General features: G+C 47.8%; 1 protein-coding gene across 1 annotated transcript; it reads right to left on the reverse strand.

Annotated features, from left to right (window-relative positions):
• Nucleotides 1-5,610: 5,610 nt before the first annotated feature.
• Nucleotides 5,611-17,461, reverse strand: LOC144673976 (uncharacterized). Its single transcript, XM_078535550.1, has 5 exons — nt 17,313-17,461; nt 16,564-16,956; nt 16,253-16,258; nt 9,172-9,191; nt 5,611-6,064 (listed from the first exon to the last, which is right to left on the reverse strand). The coding sequence occupies exons 1-5, from the start codon at nt 17,459-17,461 to the stop codon at nt 5,712-5,714; spliced, it is 921 nt and encodes a 306-aa protein (XP_078391676.1). The 3' UTR covers nt 5,611-5,711.
• Nucleotides 17,462-18,304: the final 843 nt, after the last annotated feature.

The following is an 18,304-nucleotide window of genomic DNA, read 5'->3' on the forward strand; positions in this document are numbered from 1 at the left end:
ATATTACAGACATTTCAATATGGTCATTACAGAGAGTCTCCACTCCCTCTCTTCCCCCACTACTACTCTTCCCCCACTCCCTCTCTTCCCCCACTCCCTCTCTTCCCCCCATTCCCCCTCTTCCCCCACTCCCCCTCTTCCCCCACACCCTCTCTTCCCTCACTCCCTCTCTTCCCCCCCCCACTCCCTCTCTACCCCCCACTTCCTCTCTTCACCCCCACTCTCTCTCTTCACCCCCACTCCCTTTCTTCCCCCAACTCCCACTCGTCCCCCAACTCCCTCTCTACCCCCCACTCCCCCTCTTCCCCCCCACTCCCCCTCTTCCCCCCCACTCCCGCTCTTCCCCCCAACTCCCTCTCTTCCCCCCACTCCCTCTCTTCACCCCCACTCCCTTTCTTCCCCCAACTCCCTCTCTTCCCCAACTCCCTCTCTTCCCCCAACTCCCTCTCTTCCCCCCCACTCCCTCTCTTCCCCCCCACTCCCCCTCTTCCCCCCCACTCCCTCTCTTCCCCCCCACTCCCGCTCTTCCCCCCCACTCCCTCTCTTCCCCCCACTCCCTCTCTTCACCCCCACTCCCTTTCTTCCCCCAACTCCCTCTCTTCCCCCAACTCCCTCTCTTCACCCCCACTCCCTCTCTTCCCCCACTCCCTCTCTTCCCCCCCACTCCCGATCTTCCCCCCCACTCCCGCTCTTCCCCGTCACTCCCTCTCTTCCCCCACTCCCCCTCTTCCTCCACTCCCTCTCTTCCCCCAACTCCCTCTCTTCCCCCCCACTCCCTCTCTTCACCCCCACTCCCTCTCTCCACCCCACTCCCTCTCTTCCCCCAACTCCCTCTCTTCCCCCAACTCCCTCCCTTCCCCCACTCCCTCTCTTCCCCCCCACTCCCTCTCTTCCCCCCCACTCCCTCTATTCCCCCCAACTCCCTCTCTTCCCCCAACTCCCTCCCTTCCCCCAACTCCCTCTCTTCTCCCCCACTCCCTCTCTTCCCCCCACTCCCTCTCTTCCCCCAACTCCCTCCCTTCCCCCACTCCCTCTCTTCCCCCCCACTCTCTCTCGTCCACCCACTCCCTCTCTTCCCCCCAACTCCCTCTCTTCCCCCAACTCCCTCCCTTCCCCCAACTCCCTCTCTTCTCCCCCACTCCCTCTCTTCCCCTCCCCACTCCCTCTTTCCCCCCCCATTCCCTCTCTCCCCCCCCCTACTCCCTCTCTCCCCTCCACCCACTCCTTCTCTTCTCCCCCGCCATCTGCCCTTGCTTCCTCTCCCTACCCCATGACCCTGGCTCCTCTCCAACCAGCCCCCTACCTCCCGGTCCCTCTCCAAACCCGCTGCCCCCCATCAACACTGAGGGGGCGCCGCGCTGTCGGAGGGTCGGTGCCAAAGGAGATGTTGGCCTTCAGGTGAAATTTTAAACCGAGGTCCCCATCTGCCTCCTTGGTGCGTGTAAAAGATCCCACGGCCACTATTTGGAAGAAGAGCAGGGGGAAGGTCTCCCCGGTGTCCTGGGGCCAATATTTACCCCTCAACCAACATCACTAAAAAAACATGATCTGGGTCATTATCACATTGATGTTTGTGGGAGCTTGCTGTCCGAAAATTGGCCACCACGTTTCCTACATTACTACAGCGAACATACTTTTGGAAAAGTATTTAATTGGCTGTGAAAAGCTTTAGCCATCCTGGGAAGGTGAAGGCGCCAGAGAAATGCAAGTCTCTGTTTTGAAAGTTGCTGAAGTTGTCTCTGCAATACAGCCCTTTTCCCACCTGGTGGCGCCGCTGCTCAGTTTTAAATTTGGATGAGCAGCGCCATCTAATGACTGAACTCCTTTAATACAGGAACAACAACAAAAAAACAACTTGCATTTATATAGCGCCATTAATACTGCAAAAAAGTTCCCCTATGCACATCAGGGTTTTGTAAATGAGTCAAAAGTTTTTCCAGAGCCACCTAAGCAGATACTAGGGACTAAAAGCTTAGACAATGAAGTTTTTAAGGGGCATCTTAAAGGAAGGGAGATAGAGGATTATGAAGTGAATTCCAGAGTTTAGAGCCCCAGGCAGCTGAAGGCACGGCCGCCAATGTTGGAGCGATGGAAATCGGGGGATGCTCAAGGGGCTGAAAGGAGCGCAGAGATTTTGGAGGGTTGTTGTGGCTGGAAGAGGTTACAGAGATAGGGAGGGTTACAGAAGCTGAAGGAAGTTACAGAGATAGAGAGGGTTATAAGGGTTGGAAGAGTTTACAGAGATAGGGAGGTTTGTATGGGCTGGAGGAGGTTAAAGGGATAGGGACGGTTGTAGGGGCTGGAGGAGGTTACAGAGATAGGGACGGTTGTAGGGGCTGGAGGAGGTTACAAAGATAGGGAGGGTTGCAGGGGCTGGAGGAGGTTATAGAGATAGGAAGGGTTATAAGGGTTGGAAGAGTTTACAGAGATAGGGAGGGTTATAGGGGGTTGGAAGAGGTTAAAGAGATAGGGAAGTTTGTATGGGCTGGAGGAGGTTAAAGGGATAGGGACAGTTGTAGGGGCTGGAGGAGGTTACAAGGATAGGGAGGGTTATATGGGGTTGGAAGAGGTCACAGAGTTTCTCCAGTGCATCTTGTAGATGGTACATACTGCTGCAAATGTGTGTCGGTAGTGGAGAGAGTGAATATTTGTAAAAGGGGTGCCATCAAGCGGGCTGCTTTGTCCTGGACGGTGTCCAGCTTCTTGAGTGTTGTGGGAGCTACACTCATCCAGGGCAAGTGGAGAGTTTCCATCAGAGACTCCTGACTTGTGCCTTGTAGATGGTGGACAGACTTTGGGGAGTCAGGAGGTGAGTTACTCACCGCAGGATTCCCAGCCCCTGGCCTGCTCTTGTAGCCACAGTGTTTATATGGCTAGTCCAGTTCAGTTTCTGGGTGGAGAGAAGGCACCAATCTCTCCCCGATTCTAGGCGTGGAGGTCCTGTGGAAGAATTGACCAGATCCACCAAAGGAGAGCAGCTGGTGACACAGGATGTTCATCCAGGGAGAGTCCCGAACCTCATAATCCCACCCCCCGCACCCACCAAGCCAAAGTCACCAACTGCAGCTGCACTGGGAAACTCTCCAAGATCATGTTCTACACTGATGACAGTAAAGATCATGGAAGGCAGGGAACTTTTGTATAAACTTAATAGTGTCCAAAATACAATTGTAAGTACCAATACATTATTGAACTTATTCAGTGTAATAAATAAATGTCCCTAAAATACCAAATTGGTCAATTCCTTTTCCTGATCTCCTGTCGATTTGGATATTCTGAAATTATCATCTCAGACTCACTGATGACAAGTTGCTGACAAGGACTCATTGTCAGTGGGAAGTGATTCTGATTTCAATCCTGAACTATGATCTCCACAAGGAAGCACTGAATGGTCTCCTTATTTAAGGAAGGATGTAAATGCGTTGGAAGCAGTTCAGAGAAGGTTTACCAGACCAATACCTGAAATGGGTGGGTTGGACGGACTCGAAGAGTAAGATCCTGAGGGGTCTTGACAGGGTGGATGTGGAGAGGATGTTTCCTCTTGTGGGAGAATCTAGAACTTGGGGCTCATGGTTTAAAAATAAGAGGTTGCCCATTTAAGACAGAAATGAGAAATTTCTCTCTGAGGGTTGTCTGGAGGATCAGAATCCCCTCCAACTGGGAAACATACGAAATTAAAAATCCAGACCCACAGACCTGTTTTGACTTCATTTTGAAGATATAAAATACAAAATTTTTATTTGGAACAATATACTTTCATAAAATATTTGAAAAAACATTACAAGGCATTTCGAAATGGCCATCACAAAAAATGCAATCATATTCCACTTTTCCACACAGGACATGAGGTGTTTCAATGGAGTCAATATTACAGACATTTCAATATGGTCATTACCGAGAGTCAGACAGTGCAAAGCTATTCACTTTATCGACATACATCATGTTAACACTCTGAGGTGCTTCAATACAATGATGATATATTTAGTATTCACTGTACACTTTCCGTCTGAGTCGTACAGCCCGAGGGGTCTATACAATCCCCAGCCCCTCGGTGCACTGTAGCTGAAAGGTCTTAGACAGCGACCTTTCCCCATTGCGCCTTTGTGGCGGCTGCCCCCAAGCTTTAATACATCCCTCAGCACGTAGTCCACGGTGCCTCATTGTGGGGGGGGAGAGAGAGTGATGGGGGGAGGGCTGGCACCCGCAGGGCAGTGGTGGTGTTGGGGGGGGAGCCTCCACAGCGCAGAGGGTTATACGTTCATATGTAACAATCATCCATTCTGGGCTGATTTTCCCCTCCCTGACACAGGCTCAGTGCTGGGGAAACTCAGTCAGTGCTGGACAGTCCCGTTCCCCAGAAGGTTTTGTTCTCCAGCTGCTCCATCCTGATGCTCAGGTGCTGTTGTCACAAGGCCCCGTGTTTCATCTGGACAGGTCACCCCTGTCAAAGGGACATCCTTAGATGCTTCATTTCGATTGTTCGAGTGTCGCTTCCTAGGAGAGAAAAACCAGCAGAGTTCAGGTGACATTAAAAGAATCCAACACTATGGTGTGTGAAACAAACTGCAGAAATGTTCAAAGACTCTATCGGGCTTTAGGGAAACACATCTGGGAGGAACGGGATTTGGGTCAAACTGATCGGGAAGGATCAGGAACAGGGTCGGCAAAGTGAAAAATCCAACAGGATTGCATTAACTGTGGGGGGGGTAGAATGGAAGTTTTCCAGAGTTACCCTGAGCAGGATCATTCCCAGCAGCCTACATCCCCCTGTGGAGAGAATCCCCCCAGGATCCTGGGTGTACTGGGATACACTTTCAAGGCAAGTGCACTGGGTCTTGTAAAGGCTGCCTGAGAGGTGTGATGGGCCCCACCTCCCCAACATCTGGAGATGGATAGAGCTCTTTGCTGGAGAGTGAGTGCAGCTTGATAGCTCCATTAACTCCTTCCATCACCCAGTTTGACAGCTCTGTCCTTCAGGGCTCAGTCTGCTCAGTCAGTGGTGCTATTACTGACCCAGCCTTAATGATGGACATTGAAGACCTCACTCAGTACATTCTGTGTCCTCGCTACCCTCAGTGCTTCCTCCAAGTGGCATTCAACATGCAGGAGTACTGATTCATCAGCTGAGGGGGGGCAGCTTGATAACACTGTTAACTCCTTCCATCAGTGAGTATGACTATATCACCCAGCTCTCCCAGCATGGACACTAGTCCCCAGATGTTAGGGAGGGGATATTGCAGAGTCCACTGGGCTGGGTGGGTCTTTGTTGTTTCCTGATTCCATAACTGGGTCACATCCAGTGATCTGTTCAATTTTAGTCTCTTTTTTTCTCATGGTTTGATTCTGATTGAAGTGGCCGAGCAAGTCAGAGGACAGTTAAAAGTCAGCCAGGTTATTGTGGGACTGGAGTCACATAGAGACCAGACTGGGTAAGGACGGCAGGTTTCCTTCCCTAAAGGGACATTCGTGAGCCAGTTGGGGTTTTACAACAATCCAACAGCTTCAGCGTCACTTTTATTGGAACCAACTTTATATTTCCAGATTTTTATTTAATAAACTGAATTTAAATTCTGGAAGTGCCATGGAGGGATTTGAACTCTCATCCTCTGGATTATTAGTCCAGGCCTCTGTATTACTAGTCTAGTAACATGACCACTGAATTACCGAACCCATACAGAGATTAAATACAGAATACCTGAAACAGAAACCTCTCACCTCTTAGAGAGATGACCAAGATCAGTTTGCTCCCAATAATAGCCCACACTCGTGTTCCTGTAAATCTGACACTGATACTGGTTCTGGTCAGACTTCCTGAGGTCAGAGATCAGAACCAACCAGCTGCCCTGTTCCAGTTGATCTTTGAACAGTTTTGTTCTGTTTCTGAACCATGGGTCTTGTCCTGTCAAATCGTCATTCCCAGTGATGAACTTGTGTAAATGTTCATGCTGAGATGTCCCCCAAATTACCAGTAAATCTGAGACTGGGACATTGCGTTTGTAGGTACAGGGCAGCACAACCTGCTCCCCAAGGAGCCCAGAAACTGGCACAGGCGAGTCACCAGGGAAAGATTGAAAGTATTTATCCACAGATATAACCTCCCTGCTGGTACATTACATCCCAAGCTTCACATGGTTACACTGCGATGCTTGATTTACAAGAAGCACTGACCAGTAAATCACTGCTTTCATTTCTGAGGGAAGGTTAAAGCTCAGGCATTAAGGGCCTTCAACTAAACCCAGCTTGTGCTGGAGATTTGGGATCATGTACATCCACCAGAGAAGGCAAATGGAAACCTGGGTTTCTCATCCCATAAAAAAGATGGCCCCTCAGGGAGAAGCCAGAGGGAGTGGCACCGCCCCATCTGGCACTACCCTAGGAGGTGTTGTGCTCAATTTTCCCCATGTCTATTGGAGGGGGATTTGGTCCCATGACCACCTGACTCAGGTGAGTGTTGAAGCCACTGAACCACAGCTGACCGCCACTGAACCACAGCTGACCCCTCATCTAACATTATAAAATTTCACACGGTATTACCTTCGGTTGTGTTGTGTTGGTTATGATGATCAACTGCAGGAGTTACACTTGGGTCTGGGGTTCGACAAACTGGAATAGAAAACATTACAGTTCAAATGCGAATTAGATCCACTATTTAACTTAAGCATCTCCCCCCATTCAGCTAATCTACTGCTGAAGCCCTCATGTCTGCGTTTATTACTTCCAGACTCAACTATTCCAATGTTCTCCTGGGCAGTGTCCCACATTCCACCCTCTAATCTCCAGCCCATCCAAAACTCTGCTGCCGTCATATCCTAACACCCACACCAAGTCCCTTTCACACATCACCCCCATGTTGCTCACTGACATACATTAGCCTCCGGTCCAGTAATGCCTCAATTTTAATATTCTCATCCTTGCTTACTAATCCTTTCATTGCCTCCCTATCTCTGTAACCTCTTGTCCCTCCGACCATCCTTATCTCTAACTTTCTCCAACCCCTCAAATCCTCCCCATCTCTCCACTGTCTTCCAGCCCCTCCCTGTCATTGTAACCTGCAACCTTCACTACAACCCTCTGAGATCTCTGCGCTCCTCCAATTCAAGCCCCTGGAGCATCCCCCGTTTTCCATCGCTCCACTAATGGCGGCCGTGCCTTCAGCTGCCTGGGCGCTAAGCTCTGGGACTCCCTCTCTAAACCTCTTCGACACTGTCTGTCCTTGTTGAAGATGAGCCTTAAAACCGACCTCTGACTGAGCTTTTGGTCACCTGTTCCTAATGTGGCTCAGGGTCAAATCTGGTTTTATGAAGCTCCAAAGTTGAGATTTAACAAGGCTAAATTAAAGTTTCAATTAAAGTTTTTGAAAGTTGGATAAACACCTGAATGGGTAAAGAAATCTGCAGAACTGTGGGAAAAGAAAAGGGGACTGGGATTAATTGAGTAGCTCTTCCTCAGAGGCAGCACGATGGGCTGAATGAACTCCTATGTTGCACGATTTTCAGTCACCACTCACACTGTAGATCTAAAGGCAATCATCCATTTATTTACTCAAATAGTGAGCGTGGGTAACATCACACTAAAGGGCAGCTGGAACACCAGCTCTGGTTGGATGTACTCCTCCAGGTCTGATCACATGACCACGTTACAGACATAGCTGCAGGATGACAGATTGGGACCTGAATATTAAAGGGCTCATGAAATTTAAGATGGACAGGAAGCTAGGAAAAGGTGGAGGGGTGGCTCTGTTAATTAATTGCAGTAATAGGTCATCCCTCACTATTGTGCTAAATTCAGGAAACCAGGATGTAGAAACGGTGTGGGTCGAGATGAGAAATGATAAAGGCAAGAAGTCATTTGTGGGAGTGGTGTACAGGCTCCCTAACAGTGACCACACAGTAGGATGGAATTTAAAGGAGGAAATAATGGGAGCTTGTCAGAAAGGCACACGAGGACATTGTAATCCACATATAGACTGGAAAAAAAATCAGATGGGCAAAGGTAGCCTAGATGAGGAGTTCAAAGAAAGTTTTTGGGAAAGTTTCTGAGAACAGCATATTCCGGAGCCAACCACAGAGCAGGCTATACTAGACCTGGTATTGTGCAACAAGATAGGATAAATTGTTATCCTCATAGTGAAGACACCCTTAGGTGGCAGTGATCATAATATGATTGAAGTTTACATTCAGTTTGAGGGAGAGAAGAGTGGGTCCAAGGCTAGTATTTTAAACTTAAATACGGGCAATTATTAGGGAATGAAAACAGAGCTAGTTAAAGTGGACTGGAAAATAAGGCTAAGGGATATGTCAGTAGAGATGCAGTGGCAGATATTTGAAGGGACATTTCAGAATACACAAAATAAATACATTTCAATGAGAAAGAAAAATTCCAAGGGGAGGACACAGCAACCATGGTTAACTAAAAGAGTTAAAGACAGTATCAAACTTCAAGAAAAATCATAATTGCGCAAAGATGGGTGGCAGGTCAGAAGATTGGGCAGAATATAGAGAACAAAGAATGACAAACAGGTTAATAAGGAAGGAAAATTAAGAGTCTGAGAGAAAGCTAGTTAGAAATATGAATACAGATAGCCAGAGTTCCTATAGATACCTAAATAAGAAAAGAATTAACAGAGTGAGCATTGGTCCTATAGAAAACGAGTCTGGGGAATTAATAATGGGAAGTAAGGAGATGGCAGATGAATTGAACAGATTTTGTATCAGTCTTCACTACGGGGGATACAAGTAACATCCCAGAAATAGCTGTAAATCAGGAAAAGGGAGAGAGGAACTCAGGAAAATTACAATCACCAATGAAACGGTAGTGAAAAAATTGTTAAGAGTTGTGTGCTGACAAATCCTTGGGGCCTGATGGAATTAATCCAGGCTGTGGCCCTTTAGTTCAAGCTGGTTTATTTTTCAAGATAACTCCTCAATGCTACCACACAGTGTTCCAGCTGAATAAAAACAGAATTACCTGGAAAAACTCAGCAAGTCTGGCAGCATCGGCGGAGAAGAAATCAGTCAACGTTTCGAGCCCTCATGGCCCTTCAGCAGAACTGAAGCATAGTTTCAACAAGGGAGAAATATAAATTGGTTTAAGGTGGGTGGGGGGGAAGAGACACATTGAGGGTGTGGTGTGAGCAGATAATCAAAAGATGTCAGAGACAAAAGGGTCAAAGAGGTGTTGAAGGTGGTGGTCTTTGTCTGAGAAAAGTGCTAATTAAGAATGCAAGACAGGATATTCAAAGTACAGCTCTAGTGGGGGTGGGGTGGAAAGACTAAAGGTTTTAGTTTTAGATTTAAAAATAATGGAAATAGGTGGGGAAAGAAGAATCTATATAAATTATTGAAAAAAAAGGCGGGTGGGGGGGGAAAAGAAACGGGGTGGGGATGGGGGGAGGGGGGTTTAAGATCTAAAGTTGTTGAATTCAATATTCAGCCCAGAAGGCTGTTCCAGCTGTATCTTTCTATTCTATTTAGATGGGATAATCAATGGCCATCACCTGTTTAACCAGCAATTGTTTTTATCAAGGTGATTGCCACATTAATAAATGGGTGGGATGAAATGAGTGGTGTGCCACAGGGATTAGTGCTGGGGCCTCAACTTTCCACAATTTATATAAATGACTTGGATGAAGAGACAGGAGGTATGGCTGCTAAACTTGCTGATGAAGTAAGTTGTGAAGGGGACATAGATAGGTTAAGTGATTGAGCAAAGATCTGGCAAATGGAGCATAATGTGGGCAAATGTGAACTGTCCATTTTGGCTGGAAAAATGAAAAAGCATATTATCTAAGTAGTGAGAGATTGCAGAGCTTAGATGGAGGGATCTGAGTGTCCTAGTGCATGGATCACAAAAGGCTAGTATGCAGGTACAGCAAGTAATTAGGAAAGCGAAGACAATGTGAGGTGAACTGAATATAAAAGTAGGGAGGTTATGCTCCAGTTTAAGGAAGGATGTAAATGTGTTGGAAGCAGTTCAGAGAAGGTTTACCAGACTAATACCTGGAATGTATTGGTTGTCTTATGAGGAAAAGCTGGACACATTAGGCATGTATCTGCTGGATTTTAGACTGAGACACAACTTGACTGAAACATATATGATCCTATGGTTCAACGTCCTGTCCAAAAGACAGCACGTCCCTGTCCCTGAACAGTGAGGTTCAAAACCCACACCACAGACCTGAGCTCAAAAAAATGCTGACATTCCCACTGCGGCACTGAGGGAGTGCTGCACTATTGGAAGTTCTGTCTTTTAGTCGAGACATTAAACTGAGGGTCCCTTTTGCCCTCTCCCATGGATGAAAATGACCCTATAGCCAGTACTGGAAATGGAATAGGTGACTTCCTCCTGGTTTATTTGGCCATCAACCAACATCCCTAGCAGAGCTGTAGATTACCAGGAAAGATGCAATATAAACACAGATCTGTCTTTAATGTTGGAATCATCTTGAAGTGATGGGAGAAAACTGAAATTGGAACTTACCTGTCTGAGATACGTTCAACTGCTGGTTGGGGGTCTCTCCTCGTGTCGCTATGATTCAGAACATGTTTCACTGTCTGTGTGGCCTCATGACACAAGACTTAATGGCATCCATACTTCAAGATAAACTGGAACATCCTCATTGTTGTGATTGAGTTTACTTCAGTAGCAAAAACACATTCATGACTCCATTTAGTTGCTGTTTGTCTTGGTCCAGTGTCCAAGACGCACTGAACATCCTCATGACTGTGGCTTTTTCACCAGACACTTTTTTTCCCTCTTTATTACAATCCCTTGCCGCTTCCAATCCCTTGTTCCCTCTACCCCGGTGAGCGTCGGTGAGAATTCCAGTCTCTGATACTGGGTTAAATCCAGCTGGGAACTGGTGTCTGATTGAAGTGGAAATCAACCCATCACCCATTGTATCTACCCAGACACTCCTGGTAGCAAATTGTTAGTCTGGATAAGGACTTGTCCATATAAAAAATATTCCTTATGGATCACAATCTACTGGATGTAAAAGGAATCTTTACAATGAAATATTAATTATCGAGATGGGAGCGTCTTTGGCGAGGCCGACGTTTATTGTCCATCCCGAGACGCCCCTTGAGAAGGTGGTGATGGGCCGCCTTCTTCACCCGTTTCAGCCCCGTGTGGTGAAGGGGCTCCCACGGAGCCGTTAGGGAGGCAGTTCCAGGATTTTGACCCAGTGACGATGAAGGAACGGCCGGTATATCTCCAAGTCGAGGCGGTGTGTGTGTGACTGGGAGGGGAGCTTGGAGGTGATGCTGTTCCCAGGCTCCTGCTGCCCTTGTCCTTCTCGGGGAGGCTGGAGGTTGTGGCTTTGGGAGGTTTTATTGAAGAAAGTGGGAGTGGGAACAGAAGAGAAAGAAAACTTGTTATAATAAAAGCAAAAATACTGCAGATGCTGCAAGTTTAAACTGAAAACGGAACAGCTCTGAAAGCACCAACATTAAACTGGAATCATTAACTGTTTCCCTCCTGATCTGCTCAGTGTTTCCAGAATTTTCCAATTTAACAGACTCAAACAGATGACGTCATCCACCCACCCACAGGAGCGAAACCAGAGACAAAAAGCTGCCGGATCGCAGTGTCAATCAGCGCTCACCCCGCCCAACACAAATCAGGATCCAATCAGCTGCTACGCCGCCCTGTCAATCAGCGTTCACCCCGCACAACACAAATCAGCATCCAATCAGCTGCTATGCCGCCCTGTCAATCAGCGCTCACCCCGCCCAGCACAAATCAGGATCCAATGAGCTGCTACGTGGCCCTGTCAATCAGCGTTCACCACGCCCAACACAAACCAGGATCCAATCTACTGCAGGATCGCCCTGTCAATCAGCGCTCACCCCGCCCAACACAAACCAGATCCAATCAGCTGCCGGGACGCCCTGTCAATCAGAATCTCCACGTTTACTGCGGCCATTTTCTCTCGATGTCATTTTTTTGCTGATCCTGTTCCCGCTCCAAACCTGACAGTTTAATCCGGTATCAGCAGGAGGAACCGCCCGGTCCCCGCTCCAACTCCCGGTCCCCGCTCCCACTCCCGGTCCCCGCTCCCCGCTCCGGTTTTCACTGAGGGACCCGCAGTTCCTTTTCCATCCATTTCCACCCCCCCCCGGATAAAGAGTTAAATCCCGGTGAAAATAAAGGAAAGTTTCCCCCCGGATCCCCCTCCCTCCCCCCGGGTGTGAGACACTGACAGGACCTGCAGCTCCTTTCCATCCATTCCCCGAGAGAGGGATCCGCTCAGAGCCGGGGACAGGGAGACAACAGAAGCGACACATCCACCGGGCCGAATGGGAAAGAGGCGGGGCCTGTGTCCGGCTCCATTCAGACAGGGGGGGGGAGAATATTCCAAGACTCTCCTCCCTCTCCCCCCAGGGCTGAATTGAACAGTTTCCCGGGATCCGGCACCGGGATTGTAGATATAATCGATCCGCACAGGATAAAAGCAGCTTTTAGCCCGGCTTTTCCTGACAGAGGCTGGGTCATTATTCCTCACTCCCCCCCCTAACTCACTGTGACAATGGGACAGTCCAGGCTGCTGTCGACGTCAAATGGTGCTACCAGCTCCAGTGGGCGGGAACCTCCCTCGGGTTATTTCTAGGCACAAACAACAGCAAATAAATTAACCAATCACAGCAAAAGAGGCGGTTCCGTCGTCATTCCATTCTGATTGGGGATTGGACACTGGGTTTATACATCAGCCAATAGCAAGTGTATAACAGACAAAGACTCAGTGACTGTCTCAATTGGGACAACGTAAAACTACAGAGCGTTCAGTCCCTCCCTTTAACCACTTAACTCGTTTGTTTCATTCTCTCTTTCTGGGCGCACCCGCTCCACTGAATAAACCAGGAAAAACACCCGCTGCAGTGAGAAAACCGCAGCAAAGACTGAAATATCCGAGCAGCCAGAGATATGTGGCTTTCAGCTAAATTATATACCAAATAAACAATCCCACAGTGACTCGGGACTGAAAACCCCCTCCTGTAGCAACCAAGAGCGGGTGGATAAATCACAAACAGATAAAAACAGAGAGTTCAGTCAGATAAACCCAGAGTCTGGTTCCTGTATTAAAGGGGTTCAGTCAGATATACCCAGAGTCTGGTTCCTGTATTAAAGGGGTTCAGTCAGATAAACCCAGAGTCTGGTTCCTGTATTAAAGGGGTTCAGTCAGATAAACCCAGAGTCTGGTTCCTGTATTAAAGGGGTTCAGACAGATAAACCCAGAGTCTGGTTCCTGTATTAAAGGGGTTCAGTCAGATAAACCCAGAGTCTGGTTCCTGTATTAAAGGGGTTCAGTGAACAAGTTAAGTCAGGTGGAGAAGGATGGAGATTGTAGAAGAAACTGGCAGCCAAAGAGAATATGTGTTTTTGGGGGCTGCAATGTAACTACATTTATATTAAAAGAGAATTTTTCCTTAAAAGGTATCTGCAATTCAGTTGTCTGGGCCCCAAGCTCTGGAAAACTGATCTCATTTTCCTCCTCTGACTGCATATCTCCAGATGTGGCTTGGTATCAAATTCTCTTTTAGCATGTTCCTGTGAAACACCTTGGGACATTTATAAAACACCTTTAACATTATAAAATATAACTTGTTCATGACGAGTTTCAGGAACAAGTCTGGATTCCTGTCATTATTCAGTTGCTATCTCGATGTGTGAATACTATTTCTATGTTCCAGCATTTTCTCTCCGTGTCAGTGTGAGGGTCTCCACCCTTGAAGAAGTTGAATTGCTCTGCTTGTTCATGCCAAAACCACTTCCACCCCAGGAAAGGTGAAGGGAGATCACGCACTCCCTCCCTCCCAATCCCTCTCTCCACACCTCCCCTTCCCCTAATGCCCAATCACCAGAAAGGCTGACTGGATGGTCATTCCTGGCCTCCGGAAGTTCCCACAGTCACAGATACCAGTCTTCAGCCAATCTCATTCACTTCTCACATCGGGAGACTTACTGCCTGCAGACAGCATGACCTCTGTTCAGGCAGTGACTACCAGAGTCATTAAACATCAGACTGTAGATCCACTCATTTCAGCATCAGCTTATCTTTAATTAGACCTTGCATCAACAACAATATGCAGAAAAGTAAAAAATACACCTGACAGAAACGTATAGACACATTCAGAAAATATTTACATTAGAAGTTTTATACAAACTTTGACAAATATGACCACTCACTGTTTGGCGCAAAAAACATCTAAAAAAGACAAAATTAAAATATACCGGACTTAGGCTCAGTGCAGGGGAAACTCAGTTTGTGCTGGACAGTCCCGTTCCCCAGAAGGTTTAGTTCTCCAGCCGCTCCATCCTGATGCTCAGGTGCTGTTGTCACAAGGCCCCGTGCTCCATCTGAACAGGTCACCTCTGTGACAACGTAAGATGCTCCATTTTGAGTGATCTAGTGTCTATTTTGTTTCCTAGGACAGAAAATCCAGCAGAGTTCAGGTGACATTAAAAGAATCCAACCACTTTGGACAAGTGTGTAAAGGAGCCGTTCAGGAGCACAGACCGATTAAATTACACTCAACATTCTGGGTACCAATGTCAGCTGGAAAATGGGTCACAAGATCTGAACGGTGATGGAGCACAGAGTGTAGAGGAGAGGAGGCTTATAGGGGAGGCAATGGTCAAGAGCTGGACACTCCACAGGAGCTATGCTGACCGACAGAGGGAGGGCCAGAGGACAGAGTTAGAGAACCCTGCAATAGTCCCTCCTCCCACTGTGAGGGGTGTAGATGGGGACAGGCGGTGAGCACGGAGATGTGGATATTGAGTGAGTGAAGGGAATCCGAGATGGCCTTCCCAGTGACTGAATCATCTAATGTCTGGGTTAAAGGGTGGTGGTTTGAAAAGTGTAGGAGGAGACTGAACAGCAACAAGTTGCATTTATATAGAACCTTCAACAGAACATACCCCAAGGGCTTATGGAACAAAATTTGACACCAAGCTACACAAGGGTTCAGGCAGTGGGGTAGGCTTTAAGGAGCAAATGGTGTTGTTGGGAGGTAAGGAAGAGAGACAGACACAGACAGGCAGAGGCTGAGGGAGGGAATTCCAGAGTTCGGTCCCAGGCAGCTAAAGGCTCAGCCACCAATGATGCAGCGATGGAAAATCTGGGATTCTGAAGACACCAGAATTGGAGGAGTGCAGAGATCTGAGGGTTGTGGGGCTGAAGGAGGTTACACATGGGGAGGAGTGAGGCCACGGAATGTTTGATAAAAGGATGAGAATGTTAAAATCGGTCTATCTCAGTCCTAAATAAATTCAAGGATGAACAGCAGCAGATTTACAATCAAACCCTTGTGGCACGGGGACCCCCCAAACAACAGGGGAGTGGGGGGAAGTGGGGAGAGATACCAAAATGAGTGAGTGAGTGCGGAACTGTGTGAAGTGCTGTCTTTCAGCTGAGATGTTAAACTGCCTGCTCGGCTGTCTAGCAGCCTCCTGTGCAGTGAAGTGTTCGGGCTCAGCACGCCGAAATTATTCACCGAAAACCGGTTTCTGGTTGACTGGGCTGTAGCTGGGCCGGCGGGGCACAGCTGCCGTTCTCTGTAGCCGGCAGAGCCCTGTAACTGGAGAGTGAGTGCAGCTTGATAGCTCCATTAACTCCTTCCATCACCCAGTTTGACAGCTCTGTCCTTCAGGGCTCCATCAGCTTGGTCAGTGATGGTATTACTGACCCACCCTTGGTGATGGACAGTGTTGTCCCCACTCAGTACATTCTGTGTCCTTGCCACTCTCACTGCTTCCTCCAAGTGGTGTTCAGCATGGAGGAGTACTGATTCATCAGCTGAGGGAGGGCAGTAGGTGATAATCAGCAGGAGGTTTCCAGGTCCATGTTTGACCTGAAGCTGTGAGACTTCATGGGGTTCAGAGTCAATGTTGAGGATTCCCGGGACTACTCCCTCCGGGCTGTATACCGCACCTCTGGTGGGTCTGTCCTGCCAGTGGGCCAGAACATACCCAGGGATGGTGATAGAGGAGACTGGGATTCAGGGTTAATTCTGTGAGTATGACTCTGCCAGACAGCTCTCCCAACTTGGACACCAGTCCCCAGATGTTAGTGAGGGGACTTTGCTGTGTCGACTGGCCTGGATTTGTCTGTGTTGTTTCCTGTTTCGATGCCTGGGATGAAGCCAGTGATGATTTAGTTTTATTCTATTATTTCTTTCCAATGGTTTGATATCAATTCATTTTGAACTGCCCTCTGACCTCCTCGGCCAGCTAAACCAACCAGGTTAACGTGGGACTGGAGTCACATAGAGACCAGATTGGGTAAGGACCGCAGGTTTCATTCCCTAAAGGGACATTCGTCAACCAGTGGGGGTTTTACAACAATCCAACTGCTTCAGGGTCACTTTTATTGCAACTAACTTTATATTTCCAGATTTTTATTTAATAAACTGAATTTAAATTCTGGAAGTGCCATGCTGGGATTTGAACTCTCATCATCTGGATTGTTAGTCCAGTCCTCTGTATTACTAGTCTAGTAACATAACCACTGAATTACCGAACCCATACACAGATTAAATACAGAATGTCTGAAACAGAAACCTCTCACCTGTTACAGAAAGATGGATGATATCAGCTTGCTCCCTTACAAAAGCTGCAGCAATTCTCTTGTAGATGTGACATATATACTGGATCTGGTCTGTCTCCTTGAGGTCAGAGATCAGAACTGACCAGTTGCCTTGTCCCAGTTGATCTTTGAACAGGTTTGTTCTGTTTGTGAATCGTGGATCTTGTTCTGTCAAATCGTCGTTCCCAGCGATGAACTTGTGTAAAATTTCACTCTTGGCTGTAACCCAGACTGCCAGTAAATCTGAGACTGGGACATTCCCTTTGTAGGTACAGGGCAGCACAACCTGCTCCCCAAGGAACCCAGAAACTGGGACAGACGAGTCACCTGGAAAAGATTGAAAGTATTTATCCACAGATATAACCTCCCTGCTGGTACATTACATCCCAAGCTTCACATGGTTACATTGCAATGCTCGATTTACAAGAAACACTGATCAGTAACTCATTGCTTTCATTTCTGTGAGATGGTTAAAGCTCAGGCATTAAGGGACTTCAACTAAACCCAGCTTGTGCTGGAGATTTGTAAGCACAGAGCAGCTGGACAGCACTTTGAATCACATGTTTTTCATTCGTACACATGCTGGGAGAACACATCAGGATATTGGTCACCTCCCCTTGGGAGAAAAATCACAGACTGGGGGTGCACAATGTGAGGTGGAACTCAGGAACAGAAAACTGACCCTGAAATGTAAGATTGGAATGCCAAGTCCTGATGACTCTACTCCCCATGTTCTTGGACATTCCCAGTTCTATTTGATCCCAGGAATGTCGCAGACTCCTGATCCCAGTGCTGAGGACCCCATCCAAGTCCCACGGGATCCCAGTCACCCATCCCAGTGTCACCGAGTGTTGCTCCGTGTCCAAATTCCATTTTTCACATCACAGGGGTTAATCTGAAGACATTAACTGCCTTCCTTTCAGCTCTCATGATCATTATTTTATGAATAAACTATAGTTTTGGAGAAACATTTCTGAATGAACATTCCAAATCATTTCAAAATGGTCATTACGCAAAGAGCAATGAAATTCAAATTTGACATAATGTTGCACTTGAGATACCTCAAACCCACCGTAATACAACTCTGTCACCCCCTCCAGTCCCTGCAAACCTCCCGATCTCTGTAACCTCCTCGAAACCCCTACAACCCTCCCTAACTCTGTAACCTACTTCAGTCCCTACAACCCTCCCTATCTCTGTAACAACCTCCGACCCGTACAACCCTCCCAACTCTGTAACCTCCTCCAGTCCCTACAACCCTCCTGATCTCTGTAACCTCCTCCAGTCCCTACAACCCTCCCGAACTCTGTAACCTCCTCGAAACCCATACAACCCTCCCTATCTCTGTAACCTCCTCCGGCTCTACAACCCACCCTATCTCTGTAACCTCCTCCAGCCCCTACAACCCTCCCTATCTCTGTAACCTCCTCGTCCCGACAAACCCTCGCTATCTCTGTAACAACCTCCGACCCCTACGACCCTCCCAACTCTGTAACCTCCACAAGTGCCTACAACACTCCCTATCTCTGTAACAACCTCCGACCCCTACAACCCTCCCTATCTCTGTAAGCTCCTCCAGCCCCTACAACCCTCCCCATCTCTATAACCTCCTCCAGTCCCTACAACCGTCACTATCTCTGTAAACTCCTCCAGTCCCTACAACGCTCCCAATCTCGGTAACCTCCTCCAGTCCCTACAACCCTCCCTATCTCTGTT

Source organism: Cetorhinus maximus, unplaced genomic scaffold, assembly GCF_964194155.1.
Source record: "Cetorhinus maximus unplaced genomic scaffold, sCetMax3.hap1.1 HAP1_SCAFFOLD_523, whole genome shotgun sequence".
In the NCBI taxonomy this organism is placed as follows: Eukaryota; Metazoa; Chordata; class Chondrichthyes; order Lamniformes; family Cetorhinidae; genus Cetorhinus; species Cetorhinus maximus.